Source organism: Plutella xylostella, chromosome 13 (genome assembly GCF_932276165.1).
Source record: "Plutella xylostella chromosome 13, ilPluXylo3.1, whole genome shotgun sequence".
NCBI lineage: Eukaryota > Metazoa > Arthropoda > Insecta > Lepidoptera > Plutellidae > Plutella > Plutella xylostella.
In genome coordinates, this window is record NC_063993.1 from 11,585,663 (window position 1) to 11,605,795 (window position 20,133).

General features: G+C 44.4%; 1 protein-coding gene across 12 annotated transcripts in view; it reads right to left on the minus strand.

Annotated features, from left to right (window-relative positions):
- Nucleotides 1–20,133, minus strand: part of LOC105391901 (MOB kinase activator-like 2) — a 68,262-nt gene that overhangs the window by 4,542 nt on the left and 43,587 nt on the right. For 10 of the 12 annotated variants that reach the window (XM_048624922.1, XM_048624915.1, XM_048624914.1 and 7 more), the window contains exon 2: nucleotides 13,317–13,474. In XM_048624922.1, the coding sequence (XP_048480879.1) occupies nucleotides 13,317–13,474 (158 nt within the window). The other 2 variants (XM_048624920.1, XM_048624921.1) reach the window with 2 other exon arrangements.

Below are 20,133 nucleotides of genomic sequence, written 5' to 3' on the forward strand. Positions count from 1 at the left end.
TGAGTCATTTAACCACAAAACATCGAGGAATTTAGTTTTTATGCAGCGGAGAAAATACTGGGTTTGTCCGGTACCGGTGTGTAAATCCCAAATATTTGATTATTCATTTATTGATTTTGGAAATGGTGACCGTTAAATGATGGTGTCCGAGATGCTGATGTCACGTCCGCAGCGCTAGTAGGTTGCCTCGAGCAAATCTCCGCAGAGATTACAGAGCTGATGGCTGCGACCAAAATTGCTGGAAAGTAGATTAGTTTCACTCGACCTCGGCGGTGATGATCGAGTCACGCACCGTGAGGCGATCAGCGATAACAATGAGATACGAGTGTGGTGTGGCAACAAGCAATAACTTGGGCGGCGGCGGCGTGCTGGCGATCCGTCGCGCTCGCACCAACCCCAGGGTCGTGCCTCCTCCCGACGACGTCTTTGTCAGCGGTCGCCGCCATTGTCAACGCAAGTCTTACATTTCCGCAAGCAGCTTCCGCCTCCGCGTTAATCCAGCAAAAAATATCACGACAAATCAATTGTTGACTTTTTCGATAAAAAAACGATTAAATTCGTGATGTTTTCTCGTTTCTGTCTTGTTTACACGTTTAGAAAAAGCTTCGAACAATCTACAATATCAGCTGACGTCATCGAACGATCGTTTCAATATTTACCCAAACAGATAGTGTTTGTATACCAATTTAGCCACCTCCCGCCAGCTCAGTAAGGAAACATGTATCAGTAAAAAACCAAGTGGCTAGGATGTCGAGATTGAAGTAAGTGTATTTGCTTAGGAAACCAGTTATTTTCTTATGGGAGGTATAATGAACTTTGATTATCTCATGTTCGTTAAACAAGCATTGCGTCAATCCGGCCCGATGGAGTCACTGAGAGCTTCCTTGATGTGCGACCGGCGTGACCCCCCGACACTTGATGAAGATTCTCATAGTCAAATGTGATGATCGGTGGAACTCGTGACGTCACCGAGAGTTCGAGGTCCTCGGTGCTCCACTCTGAGGGTCCGCCCACGGATCGCTTACACAAACAACAGCCACTAACAAACACTTCAAGTTACCACTGTATGACAGCCTCTTTAGTTACTTTAGTTTGGTATTTATCGTGGTAAAGCATCTTTACAAAACTAAATTATTCGTACCTGTACACTTGTACAGGTAAGTTCGAGTTTCTTCTTGGTTGGTAAGTAAGATTAACACTATAAAGTTTTTCGAAGAGAATTCCTGGATAACAGCAGCTTGAAAAGGACAATCATAAATAGCTTTCATCAGTATTATAACTTCAGCAGCTCCTTATATACAATCTCACTTTACCAAATATATAATTTTTTAAGGAATACGACATAATTTATATAGAAAGTTGATGTTGTTTGTATACTAAGCTGAGTGCCGCTACGATCGATGCCGTAGACAAAAGGGCCATCGGATCTAACAAGAATCACACTGTCCCAACACCTCCATAAAAATATTAATGCGACAACACAAGTTTACGAGCTCTGCATGAAGAGTATGAACACCGTGAGTGGGCCGATCTCCGGAATAGAAATAAAATTGCCAATAAACCGAGTATCTGTGCGAGCATCGACACGAATCGATAGTTAAACGTGATGGTGATCGCAGCCGCATCTGATGGACGTGGAGCGGCCGATGAACCGCGGCGGGACACAGCTCGGGGACGGCTCATTAATAATGCAGTCACGGACCAAGGCCTGGCCACAGGGCACTAGGCACATCATTGTCCCTCAACTTGCATATTCCGCACACTTGGCAACGCGCCTCCCACTGCCGGGGAAATACGAAACCACAATAATATACAATAAAACACTAAAACAACAATTTTATTATGTGCAATCAGAAAAGAAAAGACGCAGTGGCAGCGCCAACGCGACGTAATAAATACGAGGTGAATTTTCCGGATTCTTGAAATGTGAAGGTGAATTACGATTTATTATAAGTTCTTGTAAACGTGAAGACTGGAAATAAACTTTAATAAAGTCATGCGACGACTGCGTTGAGCAATTTCTGGACTGTGGCTAACGCAGATGGAGCACAACAATGTGTGCCTTATGCGGAACGAATTACGGCCCACACAAGAAACTAAGTAACAACAAGAGCAATGTCGATCATACCACGGCTGAGCGTGGCTTTACATCAGCGCCGTGAAGGAGTTTGCACGTAATGCGAGTGCGGCGTGAGGCAAGGCGCTCGGATTGTTTTAATGCTTCACACTTTGCGCAATGTTGTTGCTTGTTGCAACGCGTAAAATTATAAGTACACACTTAATTCTTTACGATTGAGACATACATTTAAACCGCAACGTAATTACAACAATAAAAATTTGATTGGATGACCAAAACTACCCAAAACCTTATTTCATTTAACAATAACGTCGACACACAAAATTGCTTCAATCAAAGCGAGACCCTCATTCACGGAAGGAACTCCAGTGATCGATGCCCTTGTACATCAAATCTAGTCTCCACGGGCGAGGCCACTCGTCTATGTCCGCGGCCATGTAGAAGCAGTCGACAACCAAACTGCAATTAAGCAATAAGTGGTGATCGGCGCCGGTAACGAACGCGGAACAATCGCAGCAGGATGGCCGCATCCTCCCGCGCCGCCGCCGCCGGTAGAGACAAGTTCAATGGCAATCAACTGCAGCCAATCACGGACATTGCACGTGATTGTGCAATTAAGGCCGGTAAAGTGGCTCCATTATCGGTCGTCTTGTAAGAGGATCATTTGTTTTGCGCTAATGTTCTCACGGCGTGCAGCGAGCGCGGCCCGTCAGCGGCGACACGACACGTGAAAATCCGGATTCTTCGGCGACGTGTCTCCAGTAAGACCCTGAAGACTGACGACATCCGCAGCGCAAACACGACTAACTTAATCCATTTCCATATTGCATCAAGTATTTTGAACTCTATAGAACGGCTGTGGAGACTGCATTACCTTTAAATATCCGCTATGCGAAACTGTCTTCATAAACTATGTGTACACCTTCCTCATCTATTCTTCAAGTAATGCCTACGCCCAAAGGTTTTCGTGGTGCTTTTAGCGATAGACAACAACACAATTCCAATTTTGATAAAGCCAAACCAAGCCGGAATCAAAGTGTGTTTCACTTTGTCGATAATGGATTCGTAAATACGACTGATTTGATCCGATTTGAATAGAAAGTGCAGCGTGGCGCGTCACGGCCGCTGCTTTACCGTTAGTAATTGGTGAAAAGAGCATCGATTAATCCGACTAAACTAAAGCCATTTCCATTGTATGAAATGAATCGCGCAATGCATACAACGGCGACGGTGCCACTCATAATGGTGATACCCACGATTCAGTGAAACTTGTGTGACCTACATACTGTGTCCAATATTTATCTTTCCAATGAAGAACCTCTGCTCTTGAGCTTGAACCGGATGAGATCAATGCCCGATTACATTTAGAATATACAATACAAATTTTCACTTTCAAATCCCAATTGGGCGGTGGTAAATGATATAATGGCGTTTTCGGAGCTCAGTGAAAGTGATTTGCATCTGAGCGAACCCACACGTGGCGCGAGGCGCGGGCCATTAGCATAAACACAATGAGCGGCGCCGTCGCAGCCGACCTCTGCACTCCGGCTTTCTATAGGCTCTAGTGTAGCTGCAGCGTGAAGCGGCGAGCAGCGCGCTGCAGCGGGGCGGCGGCGGCGCGTGCGCAGTGAAAGTGCCAGCCCCAAGTTCTGGTTATTCAAATCAGCATGAGAGTTGTGACTTGTGACCCGTTTCGTGACGAGGACGTAATTCTAGAGATATCGCTTGTCTTAGATACGGATATTAAAATAGCTAATGATATGTGGCGAAGTAGAGGAACCGGTTCAACTAGTTCCTGGTCACGTAAATAGCGGAGCCGCGGCACTTGCCAGTGCGACGCTGTTGCCATGCTGCGGCTTTGACAACACTAACTTATTGACAAACATCATATTAATTCTGAACACTAGTCATTTACCATGTAGTTTTCGCAAGCACGACACGACGTAACTGACATTGACTTGACAGATAACGGAGCATAATTTAATATTATTAAAATTGCAATTGCTATAATTTATAAATAATTGTAATACATGTATGACCAACAATAAATACAATCGAAGGTTGTGCAACACGAGCCCGCCGCGTCCAACCCGGCGCCGGCGACGCTAATACAATGGTACAGTTCTCGGGGCACGTACTGAATCGTTGTAGAAAGTTCGAGAAAATAATGTCAAAACCACAGAATGAATTTGTGTAAATAATGCGGGAAGTGGGTGAGCGAGTGCCGGAAGCCGGAGGTGAGGTTCCCATGGCGGCGCGGGGGAGGCCCCGCGATAGGAAACTAACTCCGTAATACACTGGTGTGCGGGTCGCTACTCTACTTTGATGTGATTGATAAAATGATAGTCCGGTAAAAGTTTAACACTATTTATTTATACCGAAAATACTATGCTATGATAATTCTAATGATTTGATGTGAATGCACCCGATTTGTATGATTGCTAAAAGTACACTGATTTGTGCCGCGCGTGTAAGTAGGCACCGCTACGTCACAGTGACGCCGACAGAGGGTGTTCGGTGACACACAGTGGCCCGAACATGCTCCGGGGGGCCAAAAATCCAAATTCAATACTAAAGATTATATAATGCTAAATGATTTTGTTATATGATTACAAGATGAACCAATTTTTACCTTACTGCTAAATATTTGTTAGTACATACCTACTTAACTAAATGATAATAAAATTTATAAAGATAGACTTTTTGAAATAACAATGTTCAAACGACAGAATCACCTTCGAGGTACCGTCTTTTATAAATTACCGGGGAAGTTGCTTTATCTACTTTACTGAATCTTATGCTCGATAATCGACTGAAAACGTTATAATTTGATCTGTCATTATTTTCACTACTCTCATTCACTTCACTCACTCTCGGCTGACGGTCAGCCGTGCTCTGCTTTCGCGAATTCACTTCACTAACACTAACACTGGAGCCTGATCTGCCGGCGGCGGCGCCCTTTAGGGACGCACGGCTCGGCTGCTGCGGCTGCGGCGCCGGCGGCAGGCACCACCAGCCCGACGCCCGTCGTCTTCGGATCACCAACACCACGATGATAGTTGCTAGTATGGCCAATGTTCCGTAGCCAACTGAATACTGATGCACATCGTGAAAGGACATCGTACTCATATCTAATGATTTTGCATCTGATTTCAAACCTTTTATCCTTTCTCCTATCTCTGCTAAGGTTTGGTTGATTGAACTTCCTTCATCTTTCTCCGGGACTTCATGGGATGTCACGCTAATATTGATGAGATGATTGATCTGATCTATTCTAGGATTGTTTATACTGGCGGAAATATGTACCGTATTGTAATGGTGTTGTATGCTATGCAATGTGAACTCTTTTCCTCTTGCAATACAGTTCTGATTTAATGATAGAATGCCTGCTCCGGTCAGCTGTTGCGTAGTTATTTGATCGCCACATATTATTTTTACTGAGTAGCTGTCGCAGCAAAAATAAAAGTATTGTGATGGTGTATTTAGCTCCACCCATTGATTTTTGCAGATGTTTTTCTCAATGATACATTGATCTGTATTTTTATCGCTGCTTAGACAAAGGTCTTTATCATTTTGTAGTCGCCGTACAGGTTTTTGCAGTTGGCAAACATACGTGTCTTTCAGGAGGATGCATGATTGTAACTCGTTCATATTTAATATGATATAGGAGTCTCGTAGCAGATTGATTGCTAAGTGCTTTGATATAGGGGTTATACTGAGCATGCTGTTGAGTTGCTGACGTGGTATGGCTATGGTTTGATACAATTGGTATGTATCTCTAGATACGAGAGGAAAGGTTATTTCGAAGATGATGTATTCTTCAGTAACTCTAGTTTTTAGTCTGAGTAATTTATATATTTCTTGTAGGTTTTGTAGTAGGTCAGTTACAGGTAACGTGAGCTCTTTCGCCATCTGACTGCTGATTATTTGTAGTTCGGTTCTAAGTTGCGTGGGAGTTAAAAGATGTAGACTTATTTGTCCGTGATAAATATCGGTGATTGTGTCTAACAATACATTTTGTAGCTCCTTCAGGGTTAGCAGGAGATGATTTCCGGCCAATGCTGTTAATGTGAAGTCTTGTATCATGATTAAATCTTGAATTCTGGTCTGTAGTGCATTTGCCGAGGATTCTAAAGCTGTAAGTTGTTTGTGTATATATTTATGTTGCTTTTCCATAGTGCTTTCTATGCGTTTTAATGAGTTGAACTCTGCTTCTACTACTGAAGTCTGATTTTGCCATAATTTTGCTTGATATTGTTGGTTGGCTCTTATGAGTTTGATATCCTCGGCGTACTTTTCTGCGAATTGGCTGTCGAGTACTCCGAACAGGGCATTTGCTAGGTAGCCGACTCCGTTGATAAGGCCTCGGCGCCGACGCTGTCTAGCGTACTCGTTGTAATGCTGATTCAAAAGTAGTTCGTTACAATAGCTTATCTCTTGATACGTATGCTGTAATTGTAGTAAGATCATTTGACAATTAGTGTCTCGGTCAATTTTATGGCACGTGCTGTTGAGGTATGCTGATAATTTATGAAAGGCTTCGACTCCAGTCCAATACGGCGCCATGTCGTAGTAAACTACGAGGGTCCACTTATCTCGTATTAGCTCAATTTTTGAAATAGGGTCGAAGAATATGCTTTGATTTTTGGGAAGCGGTGATATATTGATTTGTGCCGTGGATGATGAAACCAGCGTCATAAAAAATAATAACGCTGTGACAATAGCATGGAGCCCCATGCGTCTTGGCCGTTTTTGATGTCGATGCTCTGATGTGTTTTCCGCTGATTGACTTGATATTTGCTCTTGATTTTGCTGTTTTCCCAGCGGTAAAACTGATAACTTTACTACTGGACGTTTGATATAACCATTCTTGGTCTTCAGAGTGACGACTCTGACCAGGTCATCCTTCCCAGGATGTAACTGCGTCACTCTGCCCATTGGCCACTTACCCGGGGGTAAGTTGTCATCTTGTATAGTGACCAGATCTCCAATGCTGATGTTGGGTTTGGGCTTCAACCACTTGCTTCTAGAAGACATCTGCGTCAGATATTCTGCCTTCCATCGTTTCCAGAGTTCCTGGAACATCTTCGACGTGAGGTGCCAACGCGTTCTCGCATCTTGCTCTGTTTGAATGATGGCTGACCCGGCGCGCCCAGTTAGAAAGTGGGCAGGCGTAAGGAAATCGAGGTCCTCTGGGTCTTCTGATAATGCACATAGAGGCCGTGAGTTTAAGCAGCTTTCTATCTCACTGAGCAGTGTGGCATACTCTTCAAACGTCAGCTTTTGATCTCCCACAACACGTTTGAGATGAAACTTTAGACTCCGCACAGCCCTCTCCCAAAGGCCTCCAGCGCTTGGCCAAGATGGAGCATTAAAATGCCACTCGATCCCCATTTCTGTGACTTCTGCAAGAAAACTATCACTGAATACTTGCTGAAGCTCATGATATTGCTCTTGTATTGCTCGATTCACACCAATAAAATTAGTGCCGCAGTCTGAATAAACGTGCTTGGGCACATTCCTCCTTGCTGCTAGGCGACGGATGGCAGCTAAACATGCTGAACTGGTCATGTCCGACACCAGCTCCAGGTGTACCGCCTTGGTGACGAGACAGACGAAAATTGCTATGTAGCCCTTGTTTGTTTTGACCCCGCGTCCTTTGCTTGCCTTGACCTCCACATGACCCGTATAATCTACGCCTGTATGATAAAAGGGGTACTCAGGGTTGCTTCTGGCATCTGGAAGGTCACCCATTAGTTGATGTGACATCTCAGGATTCTGCTTCCTGCACGTGATGCATTTTCTGATTTGCTTTTTCACTGCTCTATTACCGCCCATTACCCAGTATTGCTGTCTTAAGTTGGCGAGTGTCAGTCGGGGGCCACCGTGGAAGGTATGTTGATGTGCTTCATCAATGATGAGAGTTGTGAATCTGCTGTCATGTGGCACAATGATTGGATGTTTCATATTATCATGTATGTTTGCGTTTGCTAACCTTCCACCCACGCGCAATATGCCTTGTTCGTCCAAAAAAGGATTCAAATTTAGTAAATTACTCTTGCTTGATAAATGTTTGTTTTGCTTCAGCTGATCTATTTCTGTCTCAAAGTACTCGCTTTGAATATTTTTGATGACAACTAATTTCGCACGGCGCAGCTCATGTAATGTGATATAAGCCGGCCTCGTCGTGTTTTGCTGTTTATGCATACGTAGTATCCATGCTACAATATGTACTACTTTGCTTAGCTTACTATGATCGTTTAATAAATCATTTATAATGCTCTGATTATTTTCCGATTTTTGGACCACATTTGATTGTTTTATCTTCAATTCTTGATCAGTTGTGTATTTATGCTCGTCTCGCTTGTCTTCCTTGTGAAATGTCGCCAGCCACGAAGGGCCATTCCACCATAAATCGTGCTTTTTCATTTGCTTGACGGAGAGGCCACGACTTGCTGCGTCAGCGGGGTTATCGCCCGTGCTTACGTAATCCCAGCTGTTCTTCGGTATGATTTCGCTGATGCTCTTGACTCGGTTAGCTACGAAAGGCTTCCATCTTGACGGGTTTCCGTTCAGCCAACCAAGCACCACCATTGAGTCGCACCAACAATGCAATTCGATAGTAGTATTTTGACCTTCGAAACTTTGATAGATTTTTTGCATAAATTTTGATAATAGATGCGCCCCGCTTAGTTCCAGTTTAGGTAATGATAGTGATTTCTTTTTCGGGACTAGTCTTGTTTTGGAACCGAATAGTACTGTGTATGATTGCTCTCCCTTCCGTGCTCGTGCATATACCACACAACTATATGCCTTAATAGAAGCGTCTGAAAATCCATGTAGTTCAATGATGTCATTTTCATGTGAACCTATCCATCTTGGAATTTCAAATTGATTGATTTGATGCAACTGTGCTCTGATTTTTTGCCACTCAGCGTTTATTTCAGTGGGTACTAAGTCGTCCCAATTCAGCTTGTCTAGCCAAACTTGCTGAAATAGTATTTTGAGTTTTGTTGTGATAGGCGCCAGGAAACCTAATGGATCGAATAGTTTTGATATCTCTCCCAGTAGGATTCTCTTGGTCAGTTTTACAGGTGGTTGATCTGGGATGCTGCATGTAAATGTGAACACGTCTTTTTCGGGTATCCACTGCAGTCCGAGTGTTTTTGATATGCTGTCTGTTTTGAACGTAAAATGATTGCTGTCGTTGCTTTCTTGTACTTGGAGGCTTTTTAATAGTTTCGGCTCGTTTGATGACCATTTTCTCAATAAAAACCCACCAGATTTTAGAAGAGAATTCAATTCCATGATTAACTGCTGTCCGTGTTCGATTGAATGGGATCCATGGCAAACGTCATCCATGTAAAATGATTCCTCCAACACTTTTGCTGCTGCTGGGTATCTATGACGTTCATCTGATGCTAACTTTCTCAGTGTCATCATTGCTAAATATGGTGATGAACGGCAGCCATAACTCACGGTCGACAAATGATAGATTCTGATTGCTTGATTGGGTGAGTCCCGCCATAAGATTTTTTGATAACATTGATCTTGTTCGTTGACCTTGATTTGCCGAAACATCTTTTCGATATCGGCGGTCCACGCGTATTGATATGTGCGCCATTTCATGATGATTGATTGCAAATCTTGCTGTAAATTTGGCCCGGTGTACATGAGATCGTTCAAACTCACTCCTGTAGAGGTTGGTGCTGATGCATTGAATACAACTCGCAATTTAGATGTGAGCGCCTCGCTCCGCTGGACAGCATGATGCGGTAGAAAGCATTCAAAGATTGATGTTTGTTTGCAGGGCTCCATGTGGTTCAATGCAATATATTCGTCCATGAAGGCCTTGTAGTCCTCAGCGAGTTTCGGGTTTTTTGCTAATTTTCTTTCCATGTTTCGTAATTGAGCTGTAGCTATGTGTTTTGATTGACCCAGTTTAGAATTGATGTCCTCTTTCAATGGCAAACGAACTATGTACCGACCGTCTGATTCCCTTGTAGTCGTGTCGTTAAAATACTGAATGCACTCTTGATCTTCCATTGATAAGTCTGATTCATCCTTTATATCTTCTATCTCCCAAAATTTGTGGATATCTTGCATGTTATTTAACACGACGTTGCATTGATAAGTTTTTAAGTTACCACATAGTAACCACCCTAAGTACGTTTGCTGTGCTATGGGTTGGGTACCGTTTTCTCCTTTTAGTATCCCACCCATCATGATAGTTGAATATATGTCGGCCCCCAGAAGTAGGTCCACGGGGCGGCTGACGTTGTATTCTGGATCTGCTAATTTCAAGTTTTCTATGAAAGGCCACGATTGCTTTGGAAATGATTGATTTGGCAAGTTTTTGATTAGTGAGTTCATGATGATAACGTCAGCATTAAATGTGAAGTTGCTGTGCATTGACTGACAGGAAATTGATATCATCCCCTTGCTGTTGTTTTGTTTTTCACCTACTCCGAAAACTACACCTTTGCAGGCTTTTCTTTTTAGGCCTAATTGCTGCGCGGCGCTTTCTCTTATGATTGATATCTGGGATCCTTGATCCACTAATGCTCTTATGACATGCAGGGTGCCGTCGGCCCCGGACACCTTCACTAACGCCGTCGACAACAAGATTTCCGTAAAGTTTTCCTTGGAAACATGCGACACGTTTTCATTCCTTTTCTGAGAATTATGATAACTATTTTTGTTCCGCGGCGGCATCGGCGGCTTTGCATTGATCACGGCAAAGGCATCGTGTAACAGTGTATTGTGATTCCCTGAACACTGTCGGCATCGCTTGGTAGAATAACACGGCTTTCCAAAGTGATCGTATAAGCAGTTTACGCAATAATTGTGTTTATTCACTGCCCTTAGTTTTTGCTCGCTGGGCATTTCGTTGAATAATGTGCAACAAAACAGCGCATGGCTCACATTACAAAGAGGACATTTGTCACGTTGTTGCTCGGAACTTGATAGGTAAAATGATTTCGGTGGAATGCTTTGCCTATTATTATTTGGTGATTGATAGTTAGATTTTTTCTGATAGAATGATTGATTTGCTTGCTGTTGTGGGTTTGATTTAGGTACATGTTGATCTTGCTTCCTACGGGATGACTCTAGGACGGTAAATTTTCCTTCTAGAAAGTTCATAAACTCCTGCAAATTGGGCAGTTCCCTGGGTTGCTTGAGTGACTCGATGTACTCGCTGTAAGAGTCATTGTCCAGCTTCTGTGATAATATGTGGACCAACATAGGGTCCCACGTTGATATGTCCACACCGAGGTTTTGAATGGCGTGTAGGCATTCCTTGCTTACGTCATGAAGTTTTTTGATATGACCCAATGATTGCTGCTGCATAGTAGGGAGATTTAGAAGGTTATTGATGTGTGAAGTGAAGATAAGCCGTTTGTGATTATATCTGTGATTAAGAATCTCCCAGCATACTATGTAATTATCCGAGCTTATCTGAAGATGGTGAATCAAACGCTCAGCTTCGCCGTTGATCTTACTTTTCAGAAACTGCATTTTCTGAGCGTTCGATAATGATGGATTGTTGTGGATTGCCTCGTTGAAAAGGTCCTTAAACGAAACCCATTGTTGATAACTTCCACTAAAAGACGGAATGTCCATCTGTGGGATTGCCTTGTCCCTGTGGGACACGGACCACATTTTGGTGTTGATTTTCTTTTTGATCTCATTGAACTTCATCTCGTATTGATTGTACTGATTTTCGTATCTAGGTTCTTCTTCTTCGACTTCCCCAGCTATTTCCCAGTGAAGGTTGTCGATCGCTGTCCATCTGCTCTGGATAATTTTCAAAGCATCATCATATTCCCACTTGTTTTCAAGGGTATCTACATTGATGTTATCGAGACATCGCTGAAATGCTTTGAAGTTGATGCCCTGCTTCTTGAACATGTCATCTAGCTTGCTGAAGGTTCCTCTAGATGACTTGAAGTTACTGGCGTCTTCCCTGCTTGATAGTTGACTGCCACTCGCTATTGGTTGATGATTGCCCTGTTGATCAGCTGCTTCTTCAAACTGCTCTTCTATGCCTTTCCCAGATGACTGCTCCTCACGCAACTTGCTTCCCTTCTCCTTCTTCATGAGCTCATCGTATTTTGTTTGAATTAAATCCGACAAAGTTTGATATAAAACCCTAGTCCTCTCGCACTCGCCGTCTTTAAAATACGCATCGTCAGACGATCCGTACCTTTCTAATTTTTGATGATTAGCCATATAACTACCCCATAATGACTCAAGTTGATTAAAACGCTGTTTACAGTATTCAATGCTCTTACGATCTGCTGGATCTTTCTTAAAATTAGTTAGAAGCTTCTTGATTGATTCAGAAATTTCTGCTTGCTTGGTATAGAGTACGACCTCCATGATTGATTGATTTATAGTTGATTGATATGATGATGATGTAGGTATGTAAGAAAAAGGAAAGATCTTACTTTATGCTGCTGCTTTGATAATGATATGGGCCCCCAGCACTTTTAGAGGTGCTAAGAGTCTGCTCCTGCTCCGATAGCACTGCAATCCAAGTCACGGAACTGCTCACTATAGTCACTGATAAAACGTCCTCACACTCCGTTACGACACTTACGACGAATGTCCAAAAACGCGCGCGAGGTCCAAGATCGAAGGACCAATGTGCGGGTCGCTACTCTACTTTGATGTGATTGATAAAATGATAGTCCGGTAAAAGTTTAACACTATTTATTTATACCGAAAATACTATGCTATGATAATTCTAATGATTTGATGTGAATGCACCCGATTTGTATGATTGCTAAAAGTACACTGATTTGTGCCGCGCGTGTAAGTAGGCACCGCTACGTCACAGTGACGCCGACAGAGGGTGTTCGGTGACACACAGTGGCCCGAACACTGGTATTATACGAATCTTCTTTATAACCGGTATTCCAGTAATATGGGAAAATCACTAATAGTTCTGTGTTCGATTTCCTCAACAGTTTATAAAATGAGGAATACCCAAGCGTATTATACGAGTAGGGTAGACAGGGAAATTGCCTATTTCTTTCTAATTTAGTATGTGCCTTCTTCTTTTACAAATTATTGTGAAAATTTCATAAACGTTAAGCTTACTGAGAAGAAAGTGGGATGGTGGTTAGGTAGCTGCACTGGGACTAGTCACCTTTATGAAAAAATTTGCCACTCAGACTAGCCAGCTACCGCATAATGGTACAGCTTGTGACGACAGGATAGAAGAGACACTCACTGTGCGAGGCGAGCCACTCGTTGTAGTCGAGCCCCTGCGGCAGGTCGACCAGCTGGCGCAGGTCCAGCTCGGGCAGCTTGCGCTCCAGCAGCGCCTCCTGCAGGTACAGCTTGGGGTCCCCGGGCGCGTCGCCGTCGCGCTCCTTGCGCCGCGCCTTCCTGCAACCAACACAGGGAACTGTTAGCGGATGCGTCGGAATCTGGTTGCGGTGCCGCACCAAACAGCTCTGTCAGTGGAGATGGGTATAGGGGTCGTAGATTGTACCAACCATGTGTAATAAGCTGTGGTCGGTGACAGGAAGTAGGGGCGGTAAAATTGTATTTACAGTAGTGGATAAGATATTATAATTGACAAAAGTATAATCGCAAAAACAAAGATACCAATTCGATGCTACCGGGTGGTTCTGTAAGAAATTCGATGTGAGCTCATCGTGGAACCATTGCTCATTGACATCGGCATCGTCGATGAGACTAGATAATTTGTTTTTTTATAGAATCACCTAACAAACACAACGAAGCCACATAGAAGTGCCTTTATATTTAGGTAATAAATAATAATAAAGAAAATATCAAACGACTATAAAAACTAGTAAGCAAGTCCTTAAGGGCATTTTTTAAACTCATATGTAATACAATTAACGTTAATGCGCTTTTTAAGTTTAGCACAAACTAGTTTTTCCTGTAAGTCATGATCTTTATTGATTGAATACATAAAATTAATGGATTTGTTTTTCCTTAGTTTATTTAATGCGTTCTCAACGTTAATAATACAATAGGCATATTACAAAACGATTTACTGTACAGAAGCGGGCCATTATCGATATGTTTTGCGACGGTCATATGTAAACAACCAATCAATTCTCCGCGAGATATTGTGAAACTATATGGCGTGATGGATGATAAGCTTTAAGCAACATTACTGGAAAGATAACAAATAATGAAACATTGTGTGTTTGTACGGACCGGCTTTCCGATACAAAGACTCAACATCACAAAGCAATATAGATCAGTGAAGCGGACTTGAAGAGAAGGGCGATCCGATAGTCACAGACGAGGCCGCGGTCTGCCGGCCCACTGCCTCAAGGAATAACTAGTAACTATATAACTATAGGTATTATTGCACCATCCTTCCCTACAGTTGCAGACAGGCCGGTAGGACTCAGTAAAGATCATGCCACCACAGTTACGACTGTTTCGGGTAAGTACCTACCAATAAACCAGCGATAGCGTCATACACGTTTATGCGTTTCGCACAACGCACATTCGCACTTGCCATGACATCACGGAGTAAACAAAATATTCTAACGTGCCTGACGTGTGTTAATGTGGTCCTATTATTTAACGACTTAATTGCAATGAAGTGACAAGTTTCATGATCATTATAAAACTAGATCTCTGCTATTGTTCATCAGGGATTAATCTAAAAACCCAAGGCTATAAAAGAAACAGTTAAATAGATAGATTTTAAAGAAGGTCACCGTGGTTTGCGGCGGAGCTGGCTGCGAGTGTCGGGGACGTGTATGAGGTCGCCATTGTGTGCTGCCCCGGGGACTCTTGCACACTCTATGCTCCAACACATACACGCCACAGACCACAGTTAGGATTAACTTGTCAATTTCGTAAGATGTCCTTCATAATTTCTCAAATATGAGGGTAATTATTGATCTTTCTACCCACCGATGTCGCATGCAGCCGGCACTGGCATTCAAAATGGAAAGTTTTAAGAATTCTCGAGAATTCACGTTCGGACTTTAACCTCATTTTTTGTCGACCGAACAAATCACAGGGCCGTGCGACATTTGTCGAGATGGAGTCGCTATTCAATTGAAAATTTGAAAAGAAAAACTTCGACGAAGGCGAAGTGTTAAAGCTTTGAGTGTATTGATGGAGTACTAACTTCCCGAGGACCGTGTCGACGAAGACCGAGAGCCACAGCATGAGGAGCTCCAGGCAACTGTCCATCCCCCCGGAGCAGGCGCGCGGGGGCGAGGCGGGGGCGGGGGCGGGGCGGAGGGGTCTACGCGGGGATCAGCTCGCGGCGGTCGGAGGCTCGGCGCCGAGTGAGTCCGTCACGACGCGAGAGCTCGTGACCATACTGCCTAATGGCATCGCTCGTGGACATTTCACAAATGATTCACTGGACGACCATTAAGGTAAAGCGAAAGCTAATCCTGCATGAGTAATCTGCGGTTCCAGAGGGTTGAGCACCGAATCATTTTGCAATTAAATAATTACACACATTATCCTTGCTTCGCGTTATTTGAATCACAAGTTTAAGTTATAATTAGTTAATTGTCGATGTGAATCGTAGAAAAATGATAATGAGGGGTAACAGACACAGAGGCAACAAGCATGGGACGACACAAGACACTGGCGAGGCGGCTCACCTGAAGGGCACGACCGAGTAAATGTAGGAGGGCAGAGAGAACAGCACGCCGAGCACCACCGCGTGACACATCGCGCCGCCGACTGAGCGCGCGCCCCCCGCGCCGCGCCCGCCGCCCCCCTACCACCACAACAACTTGCGGCGAAAACCGACAGCCACTCGCCCACTCCGATTTCTTTCAAAACAACTCCGGTCTTCTGTCACGACATGGAGGCGACCGACCCACTTCCACCTCGAAGAAAGTAATACCAAGTGTAAGTGATGCAACGTTTGTTTGGTCGCGGAGTGCAGCGAGTGTCGGAGGTCAAGGACTCGCTCGGCCATCCATCGCCGCTGACATCCTCGCGGCGAGGACTGCACTCATCAGTTTGCGCGGTATCCTGGTTGTTTGTTTAGAGAAGCGTGGAGTGCAGAGAGCCCGCACACAGCTGCGTCACGCTGGCTCGTGGTGTCGCTCGGGCGAGTGCGGATTGAGGCCACATAATTTTAGCGACGGAATGCAATAGGATGCGATTTGGCACGAGCGGACAGGGAAGAGTAAAAGTGACGAGATCGTTAACCCTCGTGGCGGCCTGCCAGCGCGCGCGCCTCCGGAGCTTTCCTTCGCTACGGAGGAGCGTGTTGAGCCGAGGCTTGTCCGCCTACCGACATGCCGAAATAGATTTGGTCTCATTTTTGTCTCATTATCGTAGAATATTATTATTCTTGACTTTCACGTGCATGCCGACATCGAATGCTGTCATTAAAGCTCTGATGGACGTCGCACAACACGCGCGGCGCCATTACCCTAGAGTGGATCCGCTGCCGCTGGACACAGGAGATGAGGCGACGTGTCGCTCGGATGATTGATTCGATACACATCATACGGAGGGTCCAGTGACAGTCACTAGAAACAAACGCATAAAAACTGGTTCCCGGTCAGTTACCTCTTCTATCGACAAACCTTATTTATATGTGTAATTTAATAGGTAAGTGATAATTACGTTATGTTATATGAAGAAACAGTAGTGAGCAGTATTAAAGAAAATATTGCGCATTTATCATAATAATAATCGGCTCGACACCACACCCAGCTGCTGATAATGACAACTCGTCACCGACGGCCATGGGCGCGGGTCAGCACCACTATCAGCGACCAGAAATGCTTATCAGTGAGTGGCGTCATGCGCATTATCGTGATGAAATCGAGGAGGGACAAGTTAATAATTTGTAGATCCTTTGTTTGGCTCAACGAGGATGCGTCCAGGATCGTGCACATCAATCACCGGGACTACTCGATAACCCTTATTTAAGTTTCCCAAACCCTTTCTTTACGAGCGGATTATAGAGGATGGTTTTATGAGACTTCGCCGCAGAAATATGACCTGTAATGATACGGCTATGAGTTATTGCTTTCTATGCTCGAGAGCAAATTGGAAACATTTTCTCCAAATTGTGATTGTGTGCCACGGAAATTAACTATGGTAATTCAAATCTCCTGCGGGCGTCTTGTGATGAACTCACTTAAAATGATAATTTATTTTTATCGAGCATTATGCACGTACCCGAGGTGTGAGCGGATCAAATCAATTCCGTGACATAACTTGATCCATCTGATTGTGAACTAGCTGCCACCGCGCTGCACAATACATCTTATGTAACTGTTTATTTATCACATTCGGCAATTTCATCAAGTGCTCTTATTTAGTCAATATGTTTTTTAAATTGGTTTACAGCTCGTTAACTAAGAGGCGTGGAGTGGAGTGCATGTTACGAGAATATGGAGCGGAGGTGATGGCAGTGGGGCGCGAGGAATGTAACAATAGTGCGCACGCGCGGCGGCGGCGGCGGCGGCGGCGGCTGCGCCACTTTCCACGCGGAACTCCACAACAGATCTCAATCGGCTCTGCGCTACTGCCACACACTAGGCCTACCTGTACCCATACGCGATTCCATTATATTCAAGAGCAGCGATCTAACCTGATACACTTTATAAATATGTAACATTGACGTCACGGGTTTCAATTGTCAGGATCAAAGGTGTGAAAAACAAGACATTACCGGCTGTTTTGTTTGATACATTGTTGCCTTGAGATAGTCAAGGCCTCAGTCAGTTGACCTTGTCGCGAGTATGTCTGGGTAGCTGGTGGTAAACACTAAACAATAATTTAGTTTACAAACAGTAATTGTGATCCCGGCTGGGAGCTCGGGCCGGCGGCGCTTCGTAAACAACGGGGCACTATTGATCTCCATTGACGCAGCATGACGCTGCTCTAGTACAGTTTAGCACCCATTAATGGCAAAGACGAAACCGTTTATGTCTTTTTCCATATTATAGCTCTAACTCAGATGAGTCTGATGCCGTTTCCTGGTCGGGGATAATAACTATATTTGTTAAATGTTTATGTCACTTCAGGCTACCAAGATGGACAATTTAGGTACATATAGGTTATGTGTATACATGTGTAGACCTTGATTAAAGGGGTAAATAGTTTATACGAGCGCGAAACTCTGCGGGGGTTAAGAAAGTTGACCATCGCTACAGCCCCGGCCCGTTCCACTGACGTCACAATGTGGCCTTCAATGGATTTAGAACGTGGCAAGAAAGCAATCTCGTTACGCTCTACGGGCGATGGCGTTGGAACATAATCACCGGCTCGTGTCATTAAGATTTAGAGCACAATTGAGCGGCCTTCACCCGCGGGAACTGAACCTCGTGTCGCCAGAGTTCACTTTAACGTGTTTCCAATAACTCGGATCGTTTGGGAAACGGCACATTGCGTGGTGACGTCACGAGGCCGCCCGGCGGAGCGCCTCCGCACCAGCGCGTCGCAGAACCGGTCGCGATCAACATTGTAGTGGGCCGGAGCTGCGAGCACAATGCAACGGGAGGCGACGCTCGTTTGTCATGTAGCGACACCTTGAAACTTGGTCACTGAGAACCAGAAGTGCTGTTTCATGGACTTCACGGGGATTAGCGTCAGTTGGCTCCGGCCGAGGGCGGCTGCCAACTGGACCGCTCTCGCGTCGCTACCAACACTTCTGTTCAATCAAGTCGTCGTTCGACTAATGTCGATAAGCTATTATCTTGATCGTCACTCTGGCTGCATTTCTGTGTCTCAACATCCATTTAATGTATCCGTTGATGTGTGTACATGTATGGTTGGAAGTTCTGGCTGATATGTTTGTCTATTGTTCTTTTATTGATGTCATTATGCACAGGAAGAGGTCCATCACTGGCTGATGCAATTAGATCTAGTAATAGAATCGAGTTCACCAAATCTGTTTTGGTGGGCGTTGCAACAATGACAACTATTTGAGATGGGTACTCCATCGATTACAACGCCATGACAGCGCTCCATTTGAGAGACGGAGCTGATCAATCAACCGACTGTCTTGTGAAATAATTAACTCAAGTGACGGTCGATTCTGCAGGCACATAAGATTAGATGTGAAGAAAGTATAACTGAACAAACCAATCCCAAAGAATCTCAGGCAATATATTTTTTAAAGTTAGTAATGACATATTTCAAGTTGTCATTAGCTGGGAACATGACAAGTCTGTGAAGAAGCAACAAAAACGGATCTACAGCGTCGGCGCTGCGTGTGCGCTTGTGCGTAAAAACTGCACTTTCACCACCACGCAGCCCCCCTCCCCGCCTCCGCGATAGACGATGTCTACACAATGACATCTGGGAAATTATACACTACTGAATTTACTTTTCTTTGTCAACTCATGCTGTGACAACAAGTGGCAGACAGATCCAATAGCAAAAGTAAATCGATTGTGAAACAGTTTGGGAAGCTGCTGAAACCGGCGGAAAGTGGTTTATTAAACATAATGGGTGGTCGCTATCGGGGTATCGGCGGCGGACGCGGCCGCTCGGAACAGCCCGACACACCTCGCTGAACCCACTACTTTTCAAAGCATTCAAACTCTTTCACGAAGTACCGTAACACTCTGCTCACAAAACAACAGTAATTCTTAATGCCGTGACGTGAACTTGGAAGCTGGCATAAAGGCAAGCTATAAAGAAGTCAAGATCTGTTTTTCACATAAGTTCCAAACATTCAATATGTTTTACCAGATAGCGTAATTCCAGGGCAGCAATCAGCGAGGATATAGTGGCTGCGTGCGTGCGGCGCCGCGACCATCGCTTAGCACTAAATGTTTATAGGTGGCCATAGAGTGGAGGGTAGCACGTGGAGCGGGGGCCCGCTGCGGCCGTGAAACTGAAGCTTCAGGAGGCGGGGCCGTGACCCACCGGACACCAAGCCTCGCTCACGCTATATTATTACCGCACTCTCATTTAAGTTAACCGCTTATCTAAAAAGCCTTTTTTCCATCAACTTCATCTGGCAAAATAAAAAAGTAAAAGCAGTACATTGTGAAGTTTTTTTCACTTTACAAAGCGCTTTCCGTGGTCGCAGGATTAATTGCGGCCATTCCTCA